The sequence below is a fragment of the Lissotriton helveticus genome, chromosome 6, assembly GCF_964261635.1.
Source record: "Lissotriton helveticus chromosome 6, aLisHel1.1, whole genome shotgun sequence".
Taxonomy (NCBI): domain Eukaryota; kingdom Metazoa; phylum Chordata; class Amphibia; order Caudata; family Salamandridae; genus Lissotriton; species Lissotriton helveticus.
In genome coordinates this window covers 1,761,925,045-1,761,949,691 of record NC_136067.1, presented here as the reverse complement: position 1 = coordinate 1,761,949,691, position 24,647 = coordinate 1,761,925,045, and the positions used below count along the sequence as shown (strand labels likewise).

Genomic DNA, 24,647 nt, shown 5'->3' with positions numbered 1-24,647 from the left:
ATGTCATTAGTGGGGTCATGGGAAGTGCTTCGCTCTTAGCCCAGTCTGAATTGGTTTTCAGTGTCGCAGAGTATGTTGGCTCCAAAGTTAAAAAAGATTGATACTTTGGCATAGACTGTAGGCAGAGTGTGTCCTCTGTCGTTGGTGTAGGCAGTGCCTGGAGACTCTGGAGGGTATTAATGTACTGTATAAATGTCCCAAGTTAGTCAGTCAAACTGTATATATAGTTCTTTTTGGTAAGCTAAATTTATAGATGTGATTTAGCACCTAATCTGTCCCTCTTGGGCGCGTCCTAAGATCCCTTGGTAGGGTGGATTTTATTAGTATGTCTGTTACTTTTTATGATTTTACTATTTCTACAAACTTCATACAAAAAAAAGACAATATAAATAAATAGGAAGGCCATTCATGCCCCATATGGAAAATGAGATGAATGGACAGTGCACCTAATGACCTTGCTCACTTAATGCTGTATATTTGGGTGTAGTATAATGTGCCTAGATAAAAAAAATTATAACAAACTTTATTGAATTTTCGGCCAGCGAAGCCAACCAAGGTGAACACATGGCACACACATAGCAAAATATGGTATACACTCTACGTAGGGAAGAAACATCTCGTAAGTATATTGCAGTAAACATGAAGTATGACCACAAGTACAGATTCATAGGTATTTAAGCAAGTTGACACAGTCACTTTCCCCATACCAGTCAAGGTTTTTGGGGAGAACTGCAGGCTTCGAAAACCACATGCTCCTGCTGTGCATAACAATCTGCACTCCTCCACTTTGACAGGGTAGGAGGCCTGGAGGAAAGCCATCGAGCTGCGATGTCTTTTTTCAACACCAGGAGGGCCTTGCCCAAGAGTGCCCTTTTATCGCTCATACCCCCAGCTCCCTCAAACACCCCAAGAAGAATCAACAGGGGGGAAACTCTGACAGCTCACAGGTCACCTTGGTCCAGTACTGGGGTACCAGCACACAAGATCATACCTTGTGATAGGAATCTGCTGAGTCAATTTCGCATTGAGTGCATATGGAGGTGGGTCGCAAGCCCACCCGGTATACGTGAATTGGAGAGAGGTATACAAAGTAACGACAGGAGGTTTGGACAAGCCTCAATCTGGAGGAGGAGGAGGTAGTAAGTTCCCAAGGAGCCATCAGGGCGTCTTGCCAGTCTTCGTCCTCTACAGGACCCACACAGTTCATCCAACGGGGAAACATTGGAGTTCTTCCAATTGGGAGAGGAGTTGGCCTAACGGCTAGGGTGGTCGACCTCGAATCTGGGAAACCGGGTTCGAGTCTCGGGAATGACACGGAACATCCTGTGATTCTGGGCAAATCACTTAATCTCCCGGTGCCTAACAAAAATTAATGTGTCCTCCTGTAACGCATCAGGTGCAATGTAAAGCGCTCTGATACCCGGTTCCGGGTCAAGTTTGCGCTATATAAAATTCTTTAAAAAAAAAAAAAAAAACTGGCTTCGAGGTGGTCAAGTGAACCAGGGGAGTTTATAGTAAGTGTGCAGTAGATCTGAGAGATTCCACTGCGGCCTATACTTCCCATGAGCAATGTCGACTTCAGAGCACTGAATTCTGGGAGTGCATCGGTGGGCAGGGAGTTGGCCTGGAGAGTGTGTCTGGGTTGGAGGCATTTGTAAAATTGGATAAGTGAAAGGCTTTAGTTAGTGTGCCTAGATTTAATGGCGTGTTTTTTTTATGCTGATGTTTAAAAATATTTTTTAGAATATTTTTTTTAAATGTTTTACATTTGAGTTACATTCTTATTAATACTGCTTATGTGATCTTAGAACGTCTAGATCTCATGGAATCAAATCAATGTTATGCCATTTTGTCATTTATTTTTATATTGCTGGGAAGGCATTTTTGCACCCTCTGCTGAATGGTTGGGACGTGATATGGTTTGTTCTGTGAGCACTTATCTAGATTTTGCTTTTTATCTACCCTATATTAAAAACTGAATTAATGAATTTCGAGTTCATTTTCATTGTGTATACACTACAAATTGAAGAAATCACATAAACTATATTTATCTCTCATTTGTGCAGACTAAATCTGGTGGAAGCATTTGTTGAAGATGCCGAGCTAAGACAATCTCTTCAAGAAGATCTTTTGCGTCGCTTTCCAGACCTCAATCGTCTGGCAAAGAAGTTTCAGAAGAAAACATCAAATCTTCAAGATTGTTACAGAATATACCAAGCAATTGAGTATATTCCCAGTGTTGTGATGGCACTCGAAAAATATCAAGGTTTGATTTTTTTTTTTTCTTTTCTTTACCCCACCCTTTCCTTGAATTTGATTTTTCTCTTAGTAGGTCGTTGGCAACACGAATCCAGATGCAGAACTAAGATTATGAATATTTAGAGTTTTTGTATAATTTTTTTTAAAGTTAACGACTTTTGAAGTACTGTGTCACCCAGAATGTTACAGTTCTGCCTGCAGGTAAAAAGGTAGTGGATTATGTGTACACTTTCTCATAGTTAAGGTTATTCTCCAATTTGTTTGTGAACCGGACCACCATGAGTTTAGTTTGACTGAGAAGCTCCATGGAAGCTCAAAAAGTGAAATACTTAAGGAAATCTTGTAAACTTTGAAAAGTAAATTTTCATGAAAAAAAAAATTTTCGGGCCTTTCGTACATTTGATTTCTGTTTTATATACTGTGAGGTGCACATCTCCTTGTCAATAGTCAGCATTTGATCGGTCAGTGATCACCCCAAAGCTATTTCTCATACAGTTAACGTCATCCATTCCGGGATATCTTCATGGCTTCAGGTTTGAGGTGTAGTCCTAAATATTTACACATATATTGTACAATTTGCCAAGAGGGTGAAGAAAAATCTTGAAAGTCGGGTGCCAATTCCGTGAAACTATTGGCATTTAAAGCTTAATTTTAAGCAAGTTTCAGCAATAGAACACTCAAAGATAAACTTCATGCATTTGGGGAGGACCTTCACCAATTGAATCAATTTAAGAGGTAAGTGTTAAGTGTATGTAGTAGATGTTTGTGAGTGTTATGGATAACTGTCACATTCTGAAATTTAATTAGACACTTTAGCTGTTTTGGTAGTTTGAACTCATCAGTTATCAACCACTTGGCTCAACTGCTTAAAGTAAGCAATGATTATATACACATGAATTGGTGGCTTAAGTTGCACCTCTATAATTGAGTCCATCTCCTAGCAAGCCCTAGCTACTTCATGCAGATTGATTCATTTTTGTTGAAGACAGGTTGTGCAGTACAACACCCACAATGTGAAGCATCCGCTCTACTTGGTCCACACACTCTAGTAATACATGTTTTTTATTGAAGAAGTCAAGACGATACAGGTAACAACACACACGGGAGCTTGTCAATCAGGTCAATAGAGCTAGGGTGTGAGTGCCGCAGTGGGTAGGGTAGACAGTATATAGGAGTTGCAGTTATACACAGCAAGCCGCCTACAACCCAACCGGGCCGGCCGCGTTTAAAAAAATGCAACGATAAAGAGGGCAGTTCCACCTCGTGTCTTCAGCCCGCACCCTCAGCTGGTGACCTAAAATATGGCGTATGCCCCTCGCACCACCGTGCCATTGGTCAACACACTATAAAACTATCATCCCCCGTCCCTAGACCCCCCCAACCCGACCCATCCCGCAACTAGTCCCCCCCCTCACCCAAAAACCCCCCATCCCCAACAAACCCAAAGCCCAACCCCGCTGCCCCCCCCTCCAACCCCAACCCCCCCTCCCCCCGGGTGATCCATGGTCTCGTTCCGGCTAGACATGCTTCATCCCATTCCCGAACTGAGGGCAGGCATGGCGGTCCCCTCCGTTGGGGCAATCTCAGTTAATCTCAGCAATCGAAGGTACCTCGGACAAGTGACTTCCACAAACTCCGAGGACAGAAGAGCTAGGAACGGCTGCCAGAGTTCCGCGTACCTCGCCCCTTCCCCAGCTTTGTACAGAGAAAGTCTTTCCATACCCAGAACCAGCCACAGGCGGTGGAGCCACCCCTGATATGTGGGAACGTGGGACGTGCGCCAGTGGGTTACAATGTTCTGTAGCGCCGAGCCCAAAGCAATGGCTATCAAGCGCCCCCTTCGGGAGCGTAGGGGGTAGGTCAGTGCATTTGGGAGACCTAGAATGACGTAGGACGGGAAACGCGGGATCTCAGTGTCGAAGTGTTTGTCCACATCATCTAGAACCTGACGCCAGTACTCCTGCAATAGGCTGCAGTCCCAAAGAATGTGCGTGAGGGTACCTAGCTGTCCGCAGCCTCGCCAACACAGGGGGTCTTTGGTACTGTCCATTTCATATAGGCATTCTGGGGTGTAGTACCAGTAGGTCACCACCTTCGTTAGAGTGTCCGTGAGCCCCATATGGTATGCCGAATGTCGAGCCCTGTAGTATATACCCTCCCACTCTGTATAAGTGAATGTCCTCTCCATCTCCCTCCGTGCTCTACTCACGCTGTATGTGTGCTGGTGTTTGAGTGTGAGCATTTTATATAAGTCAGAGATTAGCTGCTTGTCCGACTTGCGAGTGATCAACCAATATTCGAAATTCGTCAGTTTCCGATCTGCATCCGGTCTCACCGTCTTACCGAGGGCCCAATGCCTAACTTGAAGGTAACTGAGCCGTTCGGTCTCTGGGAGGCCAAAGTCCTGGCGTAATTGCAGAAAGGGAATTATCCCTTCCGGACCGTATATCTGGCAAAGGGAGCGACAGCCAGCCGACTTCCATCGTTCGAAGGCCTTTCCGTCCAGCCCCGGTTGAAAGTCAGGGTTGTCAAGAATGGGGGTGAGGGGAGAGGGGGCGGTCGTGAGACCGCAGTCCACTCCCACCCGATCCCAGATCTCCAGCGGGACTCGCGTGATGTGGGAGGCGTACAAGTTGCGGGGCCTATGTATTTTGCGGATAAACGGGATTGCTTGTAAAATGTGCGCCCCGCTACTGCCTGGTCCTGAAATAACCAGTGTTTCCCGGACTCCCATTGGACCCACTCCGCCAGGAAGCGTAGTTGTGCCGCCTGGAAGTAAGCGGCCAAGTTTGGAATCCCAATCCCCCCCTTGTTCTGGTGCGAGCATCGCTATTTGGGCTTTTAGGCGCGGTTTCCTTCCGTTCCAAACAAATTGGGAAAGATCAGACTGCATCAGCTTAATCCACCCTGTTGGGGGGGCGAGAGGTATAGTGCGAAAAACATACAGAATCTGGGGTAGGACTGTCATCTTGAGCGCCGCAACCCTGCCCAACCAGGACAACGGGTAGTGTTTCCACTGCCCCAGCTCCTGCCGAACCCTCTGCCTGAGGCGGGTGTAGTTAACGTCCACTGTGGTCTGAAGGGAGGCCGCCAAGTTGATCCCCAGATAGGGGACCGTCTCCGTGGCCCATCGCAGAGGGAACCGGGCCTGCAGCGCGGCGCGTGTGTCTGCGGCAAGGGTGAGGTCAAGAGCCACCGATTTCGTCCAGTTGACCTTGAAGCCCACCACGCCTCCGAACCTGTCAAGGGCGGCCATGCAGGCCGGGAGAGAACCCCGGGGATCTGCAAGCGACAACAGGACGTCGTCAGCGTATAGATTGATGACATGGACGTCTGCCCCGAATTTGATGCCTCTAATTCCCGGGTCAGTTCGGATGAGTTGTGCCAGCGGCTCCATATAGAGGGCGAACAGGAGAGGAGACAGCGGGCACCCCTGCCTGGTGCCTCTCTCAATCTGGAAACGCGGGGAGGACATGCCGTTGACTCTAACGGAGGCCGAGGGAAACTTGTAGCAATTAAGTACTCTGGCCCGGAATTTGGGACCCATACCCACTTTTAGAAGGACCTTCTCGAGATATGGCCAATGGACCCTATCAAAGGCCTTCTCTGCATCGATGGCTAGCATCATGTATTCGCCCTGCGTACGGGACGCCTTCTCAATGAGATGGAGGGCCCGCTTGGTGTTGTCCGAAGTCTGGCGCTCGGGGATGAAGCCAGACTGATCCGGCTGGATAAGGCCTCCCATGTAGGGGCCCAACCTAGAAGCGAGGACGCTTGTGTATAATTTGAGATCAACGTTTAGAAGAGAAAAGGGCCGGTAAGCCCCACAGTCCGTCGGGTCTTTGTCTGGCTTGGGTATGACCGTGATAGCCGCTTCGAGCAAGTCCCGGGAGATCGCCCCGTCCTCTGCGAATGATGTAAAGAGTCTGGCTAAGAGGGGTGCGAGTTGAACACAAAAGGTCTTGTAGAAACAAGCCGGGAAGCCATCTGGCCCTGGCGCCTTCCCGAGTTTGAGCCGAGAGATTGCCGAGATAACATCCTCCGGGCGGATGTCTCGCTCCAAATTATCCACCTGTTCCTGGGTCAGGGCCGGCAGCGGTATCTCTCCGAGAAAGGCCAATTCCGCCTCCGAGTTAGGCGGATCCGCCTCATAGAGAGTGGCATAGAAGTCACTGAAAGCCTCCGCGATTGCACAGTCACCGGTGACTCTGGTGCCATCGGGCCCCTTCAGTTCCTTAACCTCACGTTTCTGGGCTATCGTACGTAATTTGTGTGCCAGAAGGCGCCCACATCTATCCCCTCCAGTGTAGTAGGCATGCTTCAGCCGCAAAGCTGCATACTCCGCCCTGTCCATGTCAAGCGCCGCCAGTTGCTGACGGGCAGCCCGTAATTGTCTCCAAATTCTCGGAGCTCCCGTCCTTCTGTGGATCTGCTCAAGCTCTCTGGCCTTTTGGGTGAGTTCGTCCCATTTGGCCTGGCGCTCTTTATTGTCCGCGGAGGAAAGCGAGATAAATTCACCTCTCAGCACTGCCTTGAGAGCAGCCCACTGCGTTGCAAGATCCGTATCTTCATTATTGTTGTGGGACAGATAGTCCTTTATGGCGGCCTGGATTCTCATAACCACGTCTTTCTTATAAAGCAAGGAGTCCCGGAGTCTCCACACCCTGCCTAAACGTGGCTCTCGTGGCCCTGTCAATGTGACCGTGACCGGCGCGTGATCAGAAAGCGACGCTGTTCCGATTTCTGCATTGGTGACAAGTGGACGAGCCGCAGTGGAGACAAGCAGGTAATCTAGCCGCGCATAGGTCCTACGCGCTGCTGAGAAATGCGTGTAGTCTGTTTCGCCAGGATGAAGCTCGCGCCAAGCATCCACAAGCCCAAGATCCCTCAAGCGAGCCAAACCTGACGGCGACAAGGCGCCCACCTGACTAACGCGCTGACAGGAGCGATCTAGCGAGTTGTCTAGGGCCAAGTTCAAGTCACCCCCCAGCAAAATGTGACGGTCTACCGTGTCAGTCGCCTATGTAAGCGCGGAGTGTATGAATTTTTCTTGGCCTTCATTTGGGGCGTAGATCGACCCAATCGTGTAGTTTAGGTGTCCTAACGCAAACCTGTAAACCAGCAACCGGCCCTTAATGTCTGCCACCTTACCCAAAACCGAACCCCTGAAAGTGCGTGCCACCAGGATTGCTACTCCGGCCTTTTTCTCCGTGCAGGAGGAGAAAAATTGCAGGGGAAATTTGTTAGAATGGAGGCGGTGGCAGTCCCTAGCTAGGAGGTGTGTCTCTTGCAATAGGCAGATGTCAGCCTTGGAACGCTCTAGAAGCAAGAGTACCGCCCTATGTTTCACTGGATTGTTCAAACCTCTCACATTGAGAGTGAGTACAACCAAGTCACCCATTGTTGTCCAGCGAAGTAGTGACTAGTAGCATACCATCAGCCCAGCGCCCCAAACCCGCATTTGCAGACCCCCCCACCTCCCGGCATCGCCGCCCGTTCCACCCCTGTTGCCTCATCTCTTCATTCAGCCCGTCGACCATGAACCACGAATCCCCCCCTCCCCTTCGCCCAACCCCATGGAACTCACCCAACCCCCAAGGATCCACCCCCCTCCCCCCCCAACTGCCAACTATCACAGTGTGTCCAAAAGAAGGTCATAGTCTCTCATCCAGGGATGAAAAGTAGTAAAAGGAAATAAAGTAAGGTAGTCTTACTGGAGTATCCGGGAGTTTCTCTCCCGCCAACGGCCAGAAGGCCAGAGCGGACCAGCGAATCAGGCGATGTCTGGAGGCGGTCATCCCGTGGGGCCCGAGCTACCTTCTGTGGCTACTGCGTCCACCGCGGCACGCTGGCCCGCTGCAATTTCCGTCGCCGGCGGTTTCTTAACTCGTCTCCTGCGTCGCTGTTGGCTCCATTGTGGCCTCCTCCCCTCGGTCTCCGGCATGGACCCCTTGGCCTCCGCATCCTCTGTCGGTGTTTCGATACCAAGCAACGAGCAAGCTTCAGTCACCGATCTGAGTTGGTATTGCTTATTGTCCAGTCTGAAGATTAGACGGAAGGGGTGGCCCCAGCTGTACAGAATACCCTTCTGCTGTAGGAAGGAGGTGACCGGCTTGAAGAGCCGGCGTTTGTGCAGCGTAAGCGCCGCCAAGTCCTGAAACAGCAATGGCGACGTGCCCTGAAATGCTATCGGATGGGACTGGCGCGCTTTATGAAGGATTTCCTCCTTACTGCGGTAATCCTGGACACACACCAGGATGTCGGGTGGTGGGGCCGTAGCCGCACGGGGCGAGCCCGTCCTGTGGGCCCTGTCAAGCTGCAGGGGCGAGTCTAACGGCCTCCCCAGCACGTGGTTGAAGAGTTCCTTGGCATAGCGAAATACATCTTGAGTAGCGTCAGATGTGGCCACATTGCGAATGCGTATGTTATGCCGCCTAGAGCGGTTTTCCAGGTCTTCCAAGTGAAGCTGCAGATCCACCTGTTGGTCGTGCAGGCGAATGATCTCCTGTTGCTGCGTTGAGAGTTCAGTTTCCCGCTCGTCGCCCTTAGTCTCCAAATCCGCCACCCGTTCGCCTATGCCATCCATTTCGCGTCGCACCTCTCGAATCTCACTTGAGAATTCCGTCTTAAGGGTTTGGATGTCGTCTCTCAGGGTGGCGAAGAGGGACTCCAGGAAGGCCTTCGTAATGGGTTCCGCACCCTCCTCCAGGGCCTGTTCCGCGTTCTTCGGCGCGAGGGCTGTGGCTTCCTTCAGCTGAGGGGAGTGCGATTTAGCGAACATCTCTTTCACTGTCTTGCCTCGGGCGGCCTACTCGTGGACATTCCTCCGTTGTGGGGGCTCCGGCGCCCCCTCTTCCGCTGCCCCCTGACTAGTCGCTGCTCACCAGACGCGGCGAGTATGCCACCACCCGTTGGGCCCCCCACGGGCCAATCTCTCTCAACTCCTCCTCCTCAAGTCGTGGCGTAGGATCGTGGCACGGCTCTCTCGTCCCCCGCTCTGCTCCCAGCTGCAGGCCCAACGTAGAGCCCAAGCTGTGGGATCGGGACCCTCGAGGAGGAAGAAAGTTCGGGCCCCCTGGGAGGCTGGGTGCCGCTGTTATCCGCCGAGGGTCAGGGCCCGCTAGTTCCAGTACGTTCCCCCTGGGCAGCGTCCAGGGCCAAGCAGCTCCAGGTGAGGGCCCCTGACGTGCTCTGCAGGCCTCCCCAATGAAGATCCTCGGGAGGCTCCGCTTGGTGTACAGGGAGGGAGGGGGTGCTCCGGGACTGGACCCTTAAGGGGGCCCAACCAGTTCAATATATGCAGGGCCCAGCAGGCCACGGGCCGAAATGCCCGCCGGGAAGCTCGCTGCCCTACACACCCCCACGCTGCTCCAGGGCCGCCTCGGCGCCCCCCCCCTATCGTGCGCATGGGCCGCACTCACCTCCGTGGTCCGGACAGCGCCCAAGGTCAAACAGCTCCAGGTGAGGGCCCCCGACGTGCTCTACAGGCCTCCCCAGTGAAGATCCTCGGGAGGCTCCGCTCGGTGCCCAGGGACGGCGGGGACCCTCCGGGACCGGGGCCCTCACGGGGGCCCAAACAGTTCAATGTAGGCAGGGCTCAGCAGGCCTCGGGCCGAAATGCCCGCCGGGAGGCTCGCTGCCCCGGACACCCCCCACGCTGCTCCAGGGCCGCCTCAACGCCCCCCGCCTCTCGTACGCAGGGGCCTCGCTCACCTCCGTGCTCCATGCGGGCTGCCGCCGCCGTCCTCAGCTATCTGTAGGGCTGACTCGCTCGTCTTGTCGTCAGGGCAGTTTCTCCACCTCGGCCGTTCCCCCGGCGGCACCCGCAGCCGGCTCCGCACCTGGGACAGTAGTTTGCGGGCGGGCCCCGTCTCAGGCCCGACTGGGTACTTCCGCCCGGCTGCGCCCTCCGGCGTACTGCGGCCTCGCTTTCAGGACGGATGGGGGGATGGGCTCTCAACTCCTCCGGGCCGTTCTTCCGTGGCGCTTCTGTCTACGGTGCCCCACGAGGCTACTTGCCGGACCGCTCCGGTGCTAGAACGGCCCCGGCAACCCAGACCAGAGAGTTCGGTCGAGAAAGGTGCCGGAACCGGTGCCTAATTCAGGCCGTTGGCAGGAGCTGCAGCGAGACGCGTCCGCTCACTCCGCCATCTTGGCCACGCCCCGGATTATTTATTTAAGATCTGCACAGAAGGGCTTCTAAATTGTTGTGAGTGGGTTGCTTTTGCTTAGGTGGAGATTGGCAGGGAATCAACCCAACACAAGTGTTCTGCACGAAAATCTTTCAAACATTGCAAGCACATTTCCACCTTAAATAACTTAATAAAGTGGATCCATGTTGAACCAGTTTTCAGGTTATCCATATGTGCATGCATTTACATAGTTGGAGTTGTCTTAAAAATTCAATGCAAATCTGACCCTTCTGGATGTATGTTAGACGCCAGTGGTTTAAGTTATTGCAGCAGAATTGCTCAGGGAGATTAAAATATAGTGATCGTCCTAGCACAAGTTTGCAATCCAGCAAGGTCGATTCACCCATCATCCTTCCAAGGTCAGTAAATAGAATACCATTCCATTGGATATAGTAACATTAGCCATTTGCCGTGCTTAGCAGCGGCAGAAATGGTTTATGACCAACTGCAAAAGCAAAAATGTATGCTAGCTTAGTTTGTGTGACAAAGCAGAACGTGTATATGCTTTCTGGAGGGGTGCGAGTGTGCTTTTTTCAAGGGTCTCTCTGCCTGTGCAGGGGGTCTATCAATTCCAAGGCACACCTATTTCACCATCCAGAATCAAAATGTATGGTTCATATTGCGCATTGGGCTCTAGACTGTTTTGTATGCCCTGTGCCAGGTCGCTTTTATGCCATTGTGTCTAGTGATAAATTACACAGCAATCGAACTGAATATCACGATTGTCCATCTGGAAGATAATCCCTTAGATGAAATGCTTTGTTTACCAAAGCTTAAAGTATTTTAGCCTCTAAATAAAATTCACTGCCCGAAAGTACTCCAACCACCTGTATTACACGTGAGATGTATTGGGGAGAAGAAATTTAGAGCAACATTTGAGTGACTAAAGTGGAGTGAAGGTAGAGAAGAATTCCAATCTTCAGTATTTGTGAAAATGCCAGTTGCTTCCTTGGATTACTCATCTGCTTGGTCCACTGCTTGTTCCATGCGGGTAACATCACCCTCACCCGTGGAGACTGTTTCCTGCCCCCAGGTTCTGATTTGCCTTCCCTGTCCTGAGTGGTCATACATCATATTTGGCAATTTCATTTACGAAATACCATAGATTTTTCTGTGCTGGCCCAAATAATTATTTTAGGAAGTGAGAGGGACAAATGTATTTCTTGGCAGGACATGTAGAATTTTGTGTAGACATTGGTCCATTCGACACTACTGAATATTTTGAAAGTGTTTTTCAAAGGCGTGTCAAATATTCTTTGAAGTTGTTCATTTTAGTCAAGTCTTCTAAAATGCCAGTAAAGAAACTAGAAATGTATATATTTAAGTTGTCAGTATTTCATTTTGATTTCTTTTTCTCTCATAGGAGTTCACCAGATGTTACTGTTGGCAGTATTTGCAACTCCACTGAACGACCTAATTAATGATTTCAAAAAATATCAGGAAATGATAGAAACTACTTTAGACATGGATCAGGTATGCAACATATTTCCTTTGAATGTCGTAATTAATGTGTCATTTACCTTTATTTTCAATTGATAAGTGTTTAGAATCCTCTGCACTCTAGAATTGATAACGTTTGAAGCATCAGTGTTTGATGTTGTGTGCTTGATTTCCATCATCCCAACATTTGATAAATAAAAAAGAAACTTAAAACTTAAAATAGACTACGGATATTGGTTGCAGTTCGAAATTAGCTCAAGTCCAGCGGAGGCCTGTATTTTTCTTTGTTTTACTCGAGTCGGCGACTTATGCCAGGATCTCCTTTTTTGTTTAATAAGAAACCATTCAAAGTTTTTTTTTTCTTGCAATCTTTATTTATATTTTTAGGGAAAATACAGCTTAATAATAACAGTAAGGAAGACCGCCACTCAGTAGGCATGTGAGAGGAATAATTGCACCCAAGAAGGCAACCACATAGAGAGTCCAATTCTGACATTGAATCAGCAAGTAGTTTGCGGCAGCCACCAATCCATGGAGGTTTGATCCCGTGTAGCCCAGGACAAGGGTGACCTGTAGGAAGTGGCGATTATAAATAGCAGTGGCGGCTGCTATAGAACGTTGGTGGGGGATAGGGTCGTGGGGATGAGGGTGAAGGGAATGAAAAAAAAAAACAATCACTTACCTGCCTGCAGCCGCCTCCTCTTGGTCCTCTTCGTCTGCTTCCAGGGGAGGAAGTATGAACAGAAAGCACCCAGGCTTCCAGACTCTCCTAGCCAATCACAAAGCTGCTAATAGCAGCATCATAATTGGTCTGTATGCCGTAGTTCGTCTCTTAGACAGGGAGCAGGAGCCTGGGCATGTTTTCCACCCAGGCTGTAACACAGCCTGGATGGAGAACATGCAAAGTGCTCATTATGTTTGGTTGGCCAGAGACAGCAGGCCAAACCGTCATGTGCACGTAAGAGTGTGCAAACCTCTCCTCCTCCAGCTCCAGGGTGAGAGCCCCACCCCTACCCAGCTGAGCAACAATGGAAAAATAAAATGATAATAAAAAGGAGTTATCATATTATTTTTAATGTTTTGACCTGCTCAGGGGGGCGACGCTCCTCCAACTTGGCGAAGGAGCCGCCCCTGATAAATAGTATCAATAAAATAGCAACAGGAGGGGTGGGGGCATCATAGCAGGGAAGGGAGGGAAATCAGGCAAAGTTGTGCGATCAAGTACGGCAAAAAAGCATGCCTAACAAAGTAAAAATGGGAAAACCTACATATCGATCATCTAGTGAGGTGTGGTTGCATTATGAATCGGTAACTCAGTGTAGAATCACAAAGAAAATCTGTGAGGGAAGAACGGTATGACAGGTAACCTCATCGACGTGAACAATACGCCTAGAATAGCAAGTAAGAACTGTCAAGGGTAATCGCCTGGCTGTCGGACCGGTCTTCTCTCCTAGGGAGACGGGCGGGACAGCGCACCGACTTGGTTCTTATTCCGGATTATCAGCTCCTGAAAGGAAGGCACCCATACCCTTTTGCAGAATTCTAGTTTGTCATTAAGCTTGTACGTAACCATTTCGTGCAGGGCAGGGAATGATCCATTCTGGGGGAGTGGGGCACACAGTCTGACGCCAGTGGTGGAGGATACACCTCTTCATCAGCCATTGGTGGGTACGAGTATACATTTCAGGGCCATTCGCTACATCATGTAGGAGGGTCGGATTCTGCTTCCGAGATTCAAACACTCCTGTAGAGCAGTCTCCCAACTCACTTTGCAGACTTTGTGAACATCATTTCTATCTTATCCAACACAAGTGGCATAAAACATTTCTTCCAGAATGTTAGTTATAGTTTGACTGCTTTTAAAATCATTTTCTGGTGCGTAAACAGTTTACAGGAAACTGTTCTGGAATTCCGCTGGAAACTACCCCAATGGATTTTGTAGACATGAAACAAGTGCTATGACCTCTAAAAATTAACCAAGGCTATCATCGCAAAGAATTCCGGTAAGACATAGAAACTCTTTTAAAATTAGCTGCATCACCTACAACTCTTAAAGTGACAAAGGTCCTAGATATCTTCAGTATAATCTTAAACACTATTTACCTACTGGATATCTAAGCTCCATGGACAAAGCATTGCTGAGCGTACACCGTATCCGTCTTACTAGATGCGGTGGCAGAGCCTTTTCTTACTTGGCTCTGGGTTACTGGAACAGCTCACCTCTTCGTGTCCGTCTCTGTACTAAATATTATAAATTCAGGAAATTGCTTAAAACATGTCTATATTTATTGAATTCAATTACTGCTTGTGCCTGTCTGTAGCGCCGAGATAGCCCTCTCGGTGTGTCAGGCACTATATTAAATTAAGATAACATGTCGCACTCTATGGTGTGGTAGAGTTCTTAACAGGTTCTATTCATCCCTACAATACCTTATAGACCTTCAGTGTACACCTGTGATATATTTAGAAAAGTTCTTACTGTCTGTCATGCTTTTTAACTTGTGCGTCAAACCTGGTAGGACCATGAACTAAGCGCATGGGAAGTGCATTTCTCCTATAGACAGAAGTTTCTCAGCTTGACTAGAAAATAACAACAACCAGGTCGTTGTTCACCTCCCTTAATGTATGGAAACGCGGCTAGCTGCCCTTGACACACAATCATTAAAAAAATGTCAGTGTCAGGTAAAACTTGTGTTTGTGTGGTATCTGCTGAAGTGGAATGCTATGAGTCATGGAACCTGATGTTGTCACTATCCTTCCCTGGCAACTTGGAATGTTATCCTTTGAAATACCGGTGACCGGTGGAGCAGCCTGAAGGCGGTGGCTAGGATGGTTTCTGAAAGACAACTTCTAAATAAAGACACAACAAAGAAATATCTGCGTGTATAGAGGACTCATTCTTTGAAGGAAACAAGCATTTCTACACTGGGTGTGAAAAAATGTGATAGTCAAGGAGTTCGAAGCTCTGGAGAGAAGGAAAAAATGGTTTGATGACAGAATGAGCGTCAAGGTCACTAAAGTACAGGTTGGTGACTGGGTGAGGGTCAAAAAACCAGGGAACAGATGAGGGGTGTTACATTGAAGATGACACTTCAATTAGGTTGAATTTAGTTTAATGCAAGGAAGAACAGGTACACAGCCAGACAGGTTAGCAGTCAGCATCAACTGAATTACATTGGAACACATAGGTAAAGATCACGGAGCTCGAGCGCCAATGCCTTTGACGGTGAAATATTAAGGATAATTGTCAGAAATCCAGTATTTCTTTTAAGAATAAGCGTCGCTCACCGGAATCAGCTGCTCGTCCACACATGCAGTCCCCAATGCGCCGTCCAAGCACTACCAACGTCGTCTCTGCTCTATATCCGTCTGATCAGTAGAAAATAAAGTAAAGCGGTTTTCAGGTGTTTAAAAAAATATCCCGATCGTCGCCAGTTGTTACATTGAAGATGACACTTCAATTAGGTTGAATTTAGTTTAATGCAAGGAAGAGCAGGTACACAGCCAGACAGGTTAGCAGTCAGCATCAACTGAATTACATTGGAACACATAGGTAAGAACACAGTGTAAGAACTCTATGAAGTGGAATGTGGAATGAACACAGTTAAAGTGGTATAGCATGTATTACACAACATAACAAGGGGTGAAGTTCTTTGGTCCCATTAGAGTAGTGAAGTTGTTTAGGTATGCTGTGAAAACTGCAGACTCAAAGGTGTGGAATTTAAGCAATGTTTATGCTGAAAGGTGTGGGAGAGGGTGATGAAACCAGTTGGGAGAGGAATGCTGGTGAGAACTGAGTAGGAAGAGTTAGAAAGTGCCTAAAACAACCAGATATTTAGAGATGTATAGTAGGGTGTAGTGATTGCACGCAGGATTACCAGCTCAATAAATCATACTCACCTGGGCCCATAAACATTCACACCTTTGAACCGGTTATCCTGCTTCTATTTACTGCCTATCAGGATTTTTATTACATAGGACTTATACCTGCATGTCATCACTTATCAATCCTTTGTCACTTATGCTATGAATTCTAGGGATCGAAAGGGAGTTAGTATAATAGGTAGCAATTTAATAATTTACCTTTCCTGAAATAACCACAGACTCAGGAGAAGTTTTAAACACTTTATCTATGCAACTTTTGTTGAGTCAGCAGCCACAATACAGTGACCATAAATTTTACAAGTAAGAAAATTAATAGGACATAAAGTTTGCAAGAAATCACAGTAACACCTTTAGACATTGGTACCTGGGAAGAGTGAAAAAGGGAAATAGCACAAGGACATACCACATGGGTTATATTTACCTAGAATGGTGTGAGGACCAACCCTGGCCAGGGGCTGGGGCAAAGATAGGGCTCCCGACTAATCAGATGCCAACAGGACAGGACAGGTGCAGAGCAGGACAGGTAACCTCCACTAGTGCAACGCCAGCGTCACACCCCTCTCTACGCCAAATTATGATACCCCGATTGGGTAATCGATACTTCTCCCTCAGCAAAACCCCGATTCTTCTAACCGAGTGCTCCGCCAGCACCTCTGCTCTCGATCTCCTACAGCATCCGTTGGGTCAGTGACAGGTCAGTCCGACTTGTCCGATTATCTAAGCCTACCTTAGGTATACCATTTCCAGGGCAATGTACTACCCCTAAATGTTGCAAATCTATGTGTTCCCCTTCAGTGATTGGTCAGAAAGTGCGAGGAGAGGTCATCACACCATACTAAGATGAGGTAATTTTCATTGACTTATATTGATCAAGTTCCCGCCCATAATTTATTTTCCCATGAGTTTTATTCCACCCGTCAATATTATTTCATTTTAATATACAAAGTTTTGAGTTCTTTTCCTTTCCCAGGTTATGAATTCATGGTTCCCAGGCCCGTTGCCGGAAAGACCGTCACTGGCGCCAGTTCAATGCCATTGCTTGAAGTTTCTCAAAGTTCTCAGCTCATGCGCAGAGAGGTTTTCAATATGGCTATTCATGTCACCCTTGGCCCAAATACGAGCTATTAATAAAGTCAAGAAGAATCACGTTAGAATACAAATATAACTGAATGCACTGTATACCACTTATCTCTACTCTTACCCCATTACTTTAGGCAAAACAAACAAAGTTTAGTTGAAGCAGTAGCAGGTGCTTTTATGTGTGATACATCATTATGGGGAGCATAAACATTATGCTCCACTCCCAGACGCAACAGCTTAACAGGATATTTATCCACAGTTTTTTTTACTCCTTTAAGTTCATCAATTTTAGTCCATATTTTCACTTAATATTCGCCCTTCTTAATAGTTTCCACATCATATCCCATTTGCCTCTTTGGAAGCTTCGCATATTTTCACGTGTCCATCCAGACGTTCGTCAGAAAATACGCTCCAAGTGCAACCAAAAGTTCCGAGCAGCATAATTTTATTAAAAGCCCAATGCATTTCGGGCTGCGTCACCAGCCCTTCGTCAGGGGTCGCTACAAAATAACCAATGGAAAAGACTATAAGTCATGGGTACTACATCAAATACATGTCATCATTCATTTAGTGCGCGTTTAGCATACAGTTGAAATAACAGTGCAAACAAATGAGTTAAAATCCAGTATAAAAATTATGTAAGTTAACTTCTTCTCTACACACCAGTTCTTTACATTATTTAACCAATCCCTGCTAACAACCAAATCACGCTAACTTCTCTTTAAACCTCCCTTTGCTCAATCATGTTTGGATCTTTAAACTCTCACCACCCTCCCAGATGACATCATCGTTTAGCCAAATCATTACACGTTAACAAACGTTATACTAGATACCCGTGCTCTCAGCCTTCTAAATAACTGGAAAGATCTGCCTCGTTATTACGAACTAACAGGTATTCGGAAACACTCCTATTTAACCTTTAAAGTCCAATTCTTATCGTACCTGCTCATTATGTTTTCTGAGTGCCGCGCGGCTACCGCCGTCAACGGCCGAAGTGATCTCGTGTGTCAAGGCCCTTTCTATCTAGCCTCGTTTATAACTAGCGTGCTCCGCCCCCTGGTGTGTCCTACTCACTCTTCTCAATTACTTGTCTCTGCACTACAACTCCCAGCATTCAATTGTAAATACCGTGACATTCAGCATTTCGTAAGTTTCTGATGTTCTATCTCTAAAAAAATTTTTTTAGCATGCAATATTATCCACGCTGTAACGTTGTTCGGACCCCAAAATGTGGAGTATGTTACTTGGTTAATTGTATAGTTATTTATTTGTCCAGGGTGCAAGAACCAACGGGGGGCATTCTACATTCAGTAACAAAAGTGGGTGGTCTGCACACCGATATTCACAATTTTATCATCGTTTTTTCACCTGGTGCTTTTTTGCGTGCAGCCTAGGTAGTGCTTGCCCTAATGCACTCATTTAAAATACATCATTATGGGGAGCATAAACATTATGCTCCACTCCCAGACGCAACAGCTTAACAGGATATTTATCCACAGTTTTTTTTACTCCTTTAAGTTCATCAATTTTAGTCCATATTTTCACTTAATATTCGCCCTTCTTAATAGTTTCCACATCATATCCCATTTGCCTCTTTGGAAGCTTCGCATATTTTCACGTGTCCATCCAGACGTTCGTCAGAAAATACGCTCCAAGTGCAACCAAAAGTTCCGAGCAGCATAATTTTATTAAAAGCCCAATGCATTTCGGGCTGCGTCACCAGCCCTTCGTCAGGGGTCGCTACAAAATAACCAATGGAAAAGACTATAAGTCATGGGTACTACATCAAATACATGTCATCATTCATTTAGTGCGCGTTTAGCATACAGTTGAAATAACAGTGCAAACAAATGAGTTAAAATCCAGTATAAAAATTATGTAAGTTAACTTCTTCTCTACACACCAGTTCTTTACATTATTTAACCAATCCCTGCTAACAACCAAATCACGCTAACTTCTCTTTAAACCTCCCTTTGCTCAATCATGTTTGGATCTTTAAACTCTCACCACCCTCCCAGATGACATCATCGTTTAGCCAAATCATTACACGTTAACAAACGTTATACTAGATACCCGTGCTCTCAGCCTTCTAAATAACTGGAAAGATCTGCCTCGTTATTACGAACTAACAGGTATTCGGAAACACTCCTATTTAACCTTTAAAGTCCAATTCTTATCGTACCTGCTCATTATGTTTTCTGAGTGCCGCGCGGCTACCGCCGTCAACGGCCGAAGTGATCTCGTGTGTCAAGGCCCTTTCTATCTAGCCTCGTTTATAACTAGCGTGCTCCGCCCCCTGGTGTGTCCTACTCACTCTTCTCAATTACTTGTCTCTGCACTACAACTCCCAGCATTCAATTGTAAATACCGTGACATTCAGCATTTCGTAACTTTCTGATGTTCTATCTCTAAAAAAATTTTTTTAGCATGCAATATTATCCACGCTGTAACGTTGTTCGGAACCCAAAATGTGGAGTATGTTACTTGGTTAATTGTATAGTTATTTATTTGTCCAGGGTGCAAGAACCAACGGGGGGCATTCTACATTCAGTAACAAAAGTGGGTGGTCTGCACATAGGAAAGCTTCCCCTAGATACTAAATGTCATGTACTGCAAATATTAGTAAACAAAACATGTTGAATAATTAGTTGTATGTTATTTCGAGAGGGCTGAGTACAAGCAAGTTTCTGTACGTATGAAACCATGCTCCATCAGTAGTAGTTGGTGGATATCCTGCAAAATCAAGGTTGTATATTTATTTTGTCATGTAGTAGCTGGGGATGATGTCTTGTTCTGTTTTTTTCTATTGTTTCTGTTGCATGCCTTGTTATAGGAGGGAGGTGTGTGATATCCGCTTAAGTGGAATGCTATGAGTCATGGAACCTGATCTCACTAGCCTGCACTGGGTACTTGGAATGTTATCCTTAAAAATGTTGGTGACAGGTGAAGCAGCCTGATGTTGGCTGTGATGTCTTCTGTAAGACAACAAAGAAATACCTGAGTCTACAGAGGACTCATTCTTTGACGTAAACAAATGTTTCTACATTGGGTTCTATATCTGTCCAAGTCCTAAGGAATCGCGCCCATCAGTAAGCTGAAATATTGCTGATTTCATGCCTATAGTTACTGTGGCTGGGCTTACCATTTCATAAAAGCAGTAAGATTCCGGTTAGCCACCTCTCTATGATTTCTGGTTAGAGAACCCAGTGTAATATTTGAGTGTATTGGAATCTTTGCCTGTAATTGTGGAAGTCCCTCTTGCAATCTCCGAAATATTTAATTTCTCCTTTTCTAGAGAGATCATGGTGCAGCCTCCCAAGAAATGTACGCTAATAGTGACCAGAGTGAACATGGGATTATAAAGGATAGGCGTGTGTAGGTACGCATATATAGTGAGATGTAGCAGTTTGTTGAGTGCACCCTATATTTTAGGTGTAATGGCCACTGGTGTGCGGAGGTAATTGTTGATGGGGCGGTTGTGTTTTGATTTCATGACCAAATTCTAAAATGATGGGCTCATTATAACTTTTTATATGTAAAAAAAAATATATTTTTTCAGATTCCCTGGCAGTGCACTCAGAAAGGACTTTAAGCTGGGCTTCTTTACAGTAAAGCTGTAGATTTGGTAATGCTAAACCACCTTTTCCCGAGACTACAGGGTGTTTATTTTGTCATATACATTTCAGTATGTTTTTTTAAGCTTCCACAAATAAATAGTAATCGGTAGGGCCTGGAATAGATATACTATCTCGGGTAGTATGGTCATCTTACTGAAGTTGATCCTTTGCATTCACAAAATCTGCATTCTCAAACAACTGCCAAGGTCCGCACGGATCTTAGTAAGCAAGAGGGGAAGTTTGATATAGCTACATTTACATTGTCCGAGTTAATGACTATTCCCAAATGTTTTATCGATCTCTCACCCCATCAGAGACTTGTGTTGGTTTTCAGAGATTCTATTATGTCCAATTGCGACATATTTACCTTAAAGCCGGGAACATTTTCAAACTCACCAAGAATATTCTGCACGTTTTGGAGGAACATTTCTGATTACGAGAATGTTGGCAAGTCATCATCAGGGAACAACATAGTTTTTGTGTGTGTCTTGGCTAAACTGTAAGCTTTTGATGTCATTGGCTGCTCTGATTCCAGCTGCTAATGGTTCGATAGAGGGAGCAAAAGCAGGAGGTCCGGGGGGGAACTCCTGATAAGGGCCAACGAATGTGACAGGCCACTATTCGGAGCGATTTGAGAGGTTGAGTGCCCTGTAGGTTGCAATATGAGAGCTATGAGAGCTGTGAAAGCTGGGCCAAATTCTGTTCGCTGTAAAGTACATTTCATAAAGTTCCAGTCCACCTGTTTGAAGGCTTTATCTGCATCAAACACTGCCACAATAGTCTTCTTATGGGCCTTTTCGACAAAGTGGACTACTCAACGCATATTGTTGTGCGTCTGATTTGACCTAATGATGCATGATTGATCCGGATGAATGAGGAAAGTGAGTATATCTTCTAGTTGGGTGGCCAGAATTGTATTGAATATTTTAATATCTAGGTTTAAAAGTTCTGAAGGTCATTAGAAAGTACATAATTTGTGGTCCTTCCATTGCTTATGGATGAATGTGACTATCGCCTCTCACAATAGGTGTGATTTCAAACCCCTGTGAAAAAGTGTTATATAGTTTTGTTATTGTAAGGTATGAACAGGCCCTGTAGAAGTGACCTGTAAAGCCACCCAGCCTGAGGTTTTGTTTAGTTTTAAGGATTTGATAGCTGATTTAACTTCATTCTCCATTATCAGGGAATGTAACCGACTTTTTGATCAGCATGTAACAATGTGTGATGAATTCCATATTTTCCATAACAATATTTGTGTTTCATATTTCTCTGAGGACTGCAGAATAGTGTAGAAATCAAAAATAATCTTAGTTTATCTGGGTTTCTGGTAGCAAGAACTCCAGAACCTGTCTCAATTTCTCTGACATAGCCTCTCTTTTGTTAGTGTCTGAGTTGCTTGGCAAAAAGGGGCATATTTAATGTTTGTAGAGGGATCCAGAGGGAGGATGTGGAGCTTCAGAAACAAAGCGTGAGGAAATTTCTCATGCTGAAAACTTGTGAAACCATAGAACCGTACCTGGCGGGCTCATTGACCTCCCATGAAAAATTTCTCCTAACGAGGTTCAGGTTAAACCTCTTCCATCATCTGCTGATCAGACCAAAAACAGCCATTTTTAATAAATTGGCAGCACCCTGCGGCTAAGACGAAAAGTCTCCGCAGGACATGCTGCATTTTATATTTTTATGTAAGTTTTATGAATTCCCACGCAAGCGCTACCTGGTAACACTTCTAAAAAAACTTAATTTTAAACAAATCAAACCTGCACTAATGTATTTACAGCTTTTGCATAGTGACCGTATCCTCCAAATCAAGGAATTTTTAAAACTAACTGTTAAACAGAGAAATTGTCTGGACCAGTATTGACTCACTGTGATTTTGTATTATTTATACTTTCATTCTCTGTTCTGACCTTATTGCGTGGAAGAAAGTACATTTTTTCACTTTTGGCACCTTACACGATATGCGTTTACATCTTTTTGTGTGATAAGATTTTTATATTGTATATGTACTTTTATGGTTTGCAAAATAACCGAAATAAAGTTTTATTGAATTGAATTGAATATTTTAGTCTTCGAAGTAAATGCTCTGCTCAGCTTAATATATGTAAAGTGCATGTAACTGACCTCTTGTGTCAGTCGGCACTCGAAGGTGTATATGAGATGATCTCGTCCTGTATTGTTTCGGCTATCTGTAATTCTATTGTATATATATAATCGTGAGGCAGCCAAACAGATATTTGAACAACAAGTTACAATATGTAAGCAAAACAAATCACTCCTCTGCTTGTGCAAAATATTTTTAATCATGCTCTTCTTCACAAATGAGCAGCCAACGCGTTTTGCCAATACCAGGTTTCTTCAGGATCGCCAATTACAGTCCACAGTTCGAGGCATGTGGGCTGCTAAATTCATATCTATTGCATAGATCGCCGCCTAGTGTTGGGTCCGGATGATTGCACATTGTTGTCCTGGAAGAGTCTTCGAAGTATCACGAGATAGGTGGCTCCTCCCCTGGACTACAGTGCGCATGGGCATCGACTCCATCCCCAGATTGTTTTTTTCCGCCATTGGGTTCGGATGTGATTTCGACGTCTCCTGTTCGGAATCGATAAAACAAAAGGCCTTCTTTACTTCGTCGGTATTGTTCGCGTTCGGTCTCGTGTGTACTCCAACTCTTCGAGTCGGATATCTGAGGAGTCGGGTGACTCTTCGGTCCTCGAGGCCCTTTCGACGCAGCAAGACCCTGACGACGCTACGATGGAACGGAGCCCGTTCAAGTACTGCCCCGTGTGCGGTTCGAAGTACCCACACATCGACGTGCATCCTGTGTGCAACAAGTGCCTGTCGCCGGACCACAACGAGGCCAATTGTATGGCCTGTTCGAGATTCAGGTCGAAGAAGACGCTCAAGATTAGGCGCGTGGCGCGCCTCGAGGTCCAGCGATCGGCACCGGCGCCGGCGGACATCTTTGGCGACCCCGAAGCAGACGAGCAAGAGCTTCAACTGCAGATCTCACCTACATCGGCGGGGGTCGAGGCCGACTACGGAGAACCCGTTGAGGACCTGGACCTAGACGAACACGTCGAGGAGGTAGGGGACGACGAGGAAGTTTATGGGGCCGCGGAAGATAGCTCGGAGGAAGAGCTATGCCCCGTGCGTACGTTTACTAAGGCTCAGGTCACGGGATCGCCACACGGCCTTACCCACGACCCTACTCCTCAGTCCTCGGCCCCGCCTCCTGGCCCGGCTACAGACATACCAGCGGAGCCTCCATTACACAAATCGAAACCGAAACCATCGGAATCGAAAACAACAAAGATGGCCGACAAACCATCGATACCGAAGACGTCTGGGACTACATCGAAACCGTCGTCTTCGGAGCCCTCGAAGCCGCAAAAGGCTGTCGAACAGGCTAAGGTGCCGAAAGGGGCCAAGGAGGCCGGCTCGAAGAAGGTCGTCGAGCCAGTGTCGAGTAAGATGGTCGAGTCGAAGTCAAAGAAGACTGTCGAGACACCTTCAACCAAAACTGCCGCACCGACAGGCAAACGGACAGTCGAAGTGGAGTCAGCGAGGGGCACCGAGCCGAAGTCTGGAGCCCCGACGCAAACAGATAAATCTGCTGCTCCAAAGTCTGCGACGTCGACGACTAAGGCCGGGACGGTGAAGCAGAGCGCATCTGTCGAAGGTGCGTCCGCGCCTCCGCCACCCAAGGAAAAATCGTCGACCTGCGAGTGGACAGAGGTCGTCGGTCGGATCGACGAAGCCGTCAGCTTCTTTTACGAAGCAAGTCTCGGACTCCCTAAAACGGTTGAGAGACAAGGCGTCGGAGCCGAACACACCTCTGGTACCGAGGGCATGTGTTCCACTGAAGAAGACTTCCATGCCGATCCTCTATACGCTACCACCGAAGGTGGCGCCGAAGGCTTTTGCACCTCGTACGGTGCCCGAGGACTCGGAGCCATTGCGGCAGACTCAGCTGAGTGGAGGCTTTGTTCGACCACCTTTATCTGACGACCAAGAGGAGCATTTTATCGACGCCGACACGGGTAGATTAACGCTGTACAAGAGGAAAATTACATCCCAGCCTGTGGAATCCTATGTAATACCTCTAAAGAAGAAAAAGCCTGCACTAGACACGCCAGAACTTGTTGAACCCGTTCCACAATGGCCTAGG

At 46.8% G+C, this 24,647-nt stretch overlaps 1 protein-coding gene across 3 annotated transcripts in view; it reads left to right on the top strand.

The window, feature by feature from the left end:
• Positions 1-24,647, top strand: part of MSH2 (mutS homolog 2) — a 799,418-nt gene that overhangs the window by 324,574 nt on the left and 450,197 nt on the right. For all 3 annotated transcript variants that reach the window (XM_078649651.1, XM_078649652.1, XM_078649653.1), the window contains 2 exons: positions 2,067-2,266; positions 11,815-11,924. In XM_078649651.1, the coding sequence (XP_078505777.1) occupies positions 2,067-2,266; positions 11,815-11,924 (310 nt within the window). The remainder of the gene's footprint in view (positions 1-2,066; positions 2,267-11,814; positions 11,925-24,647) is intronic.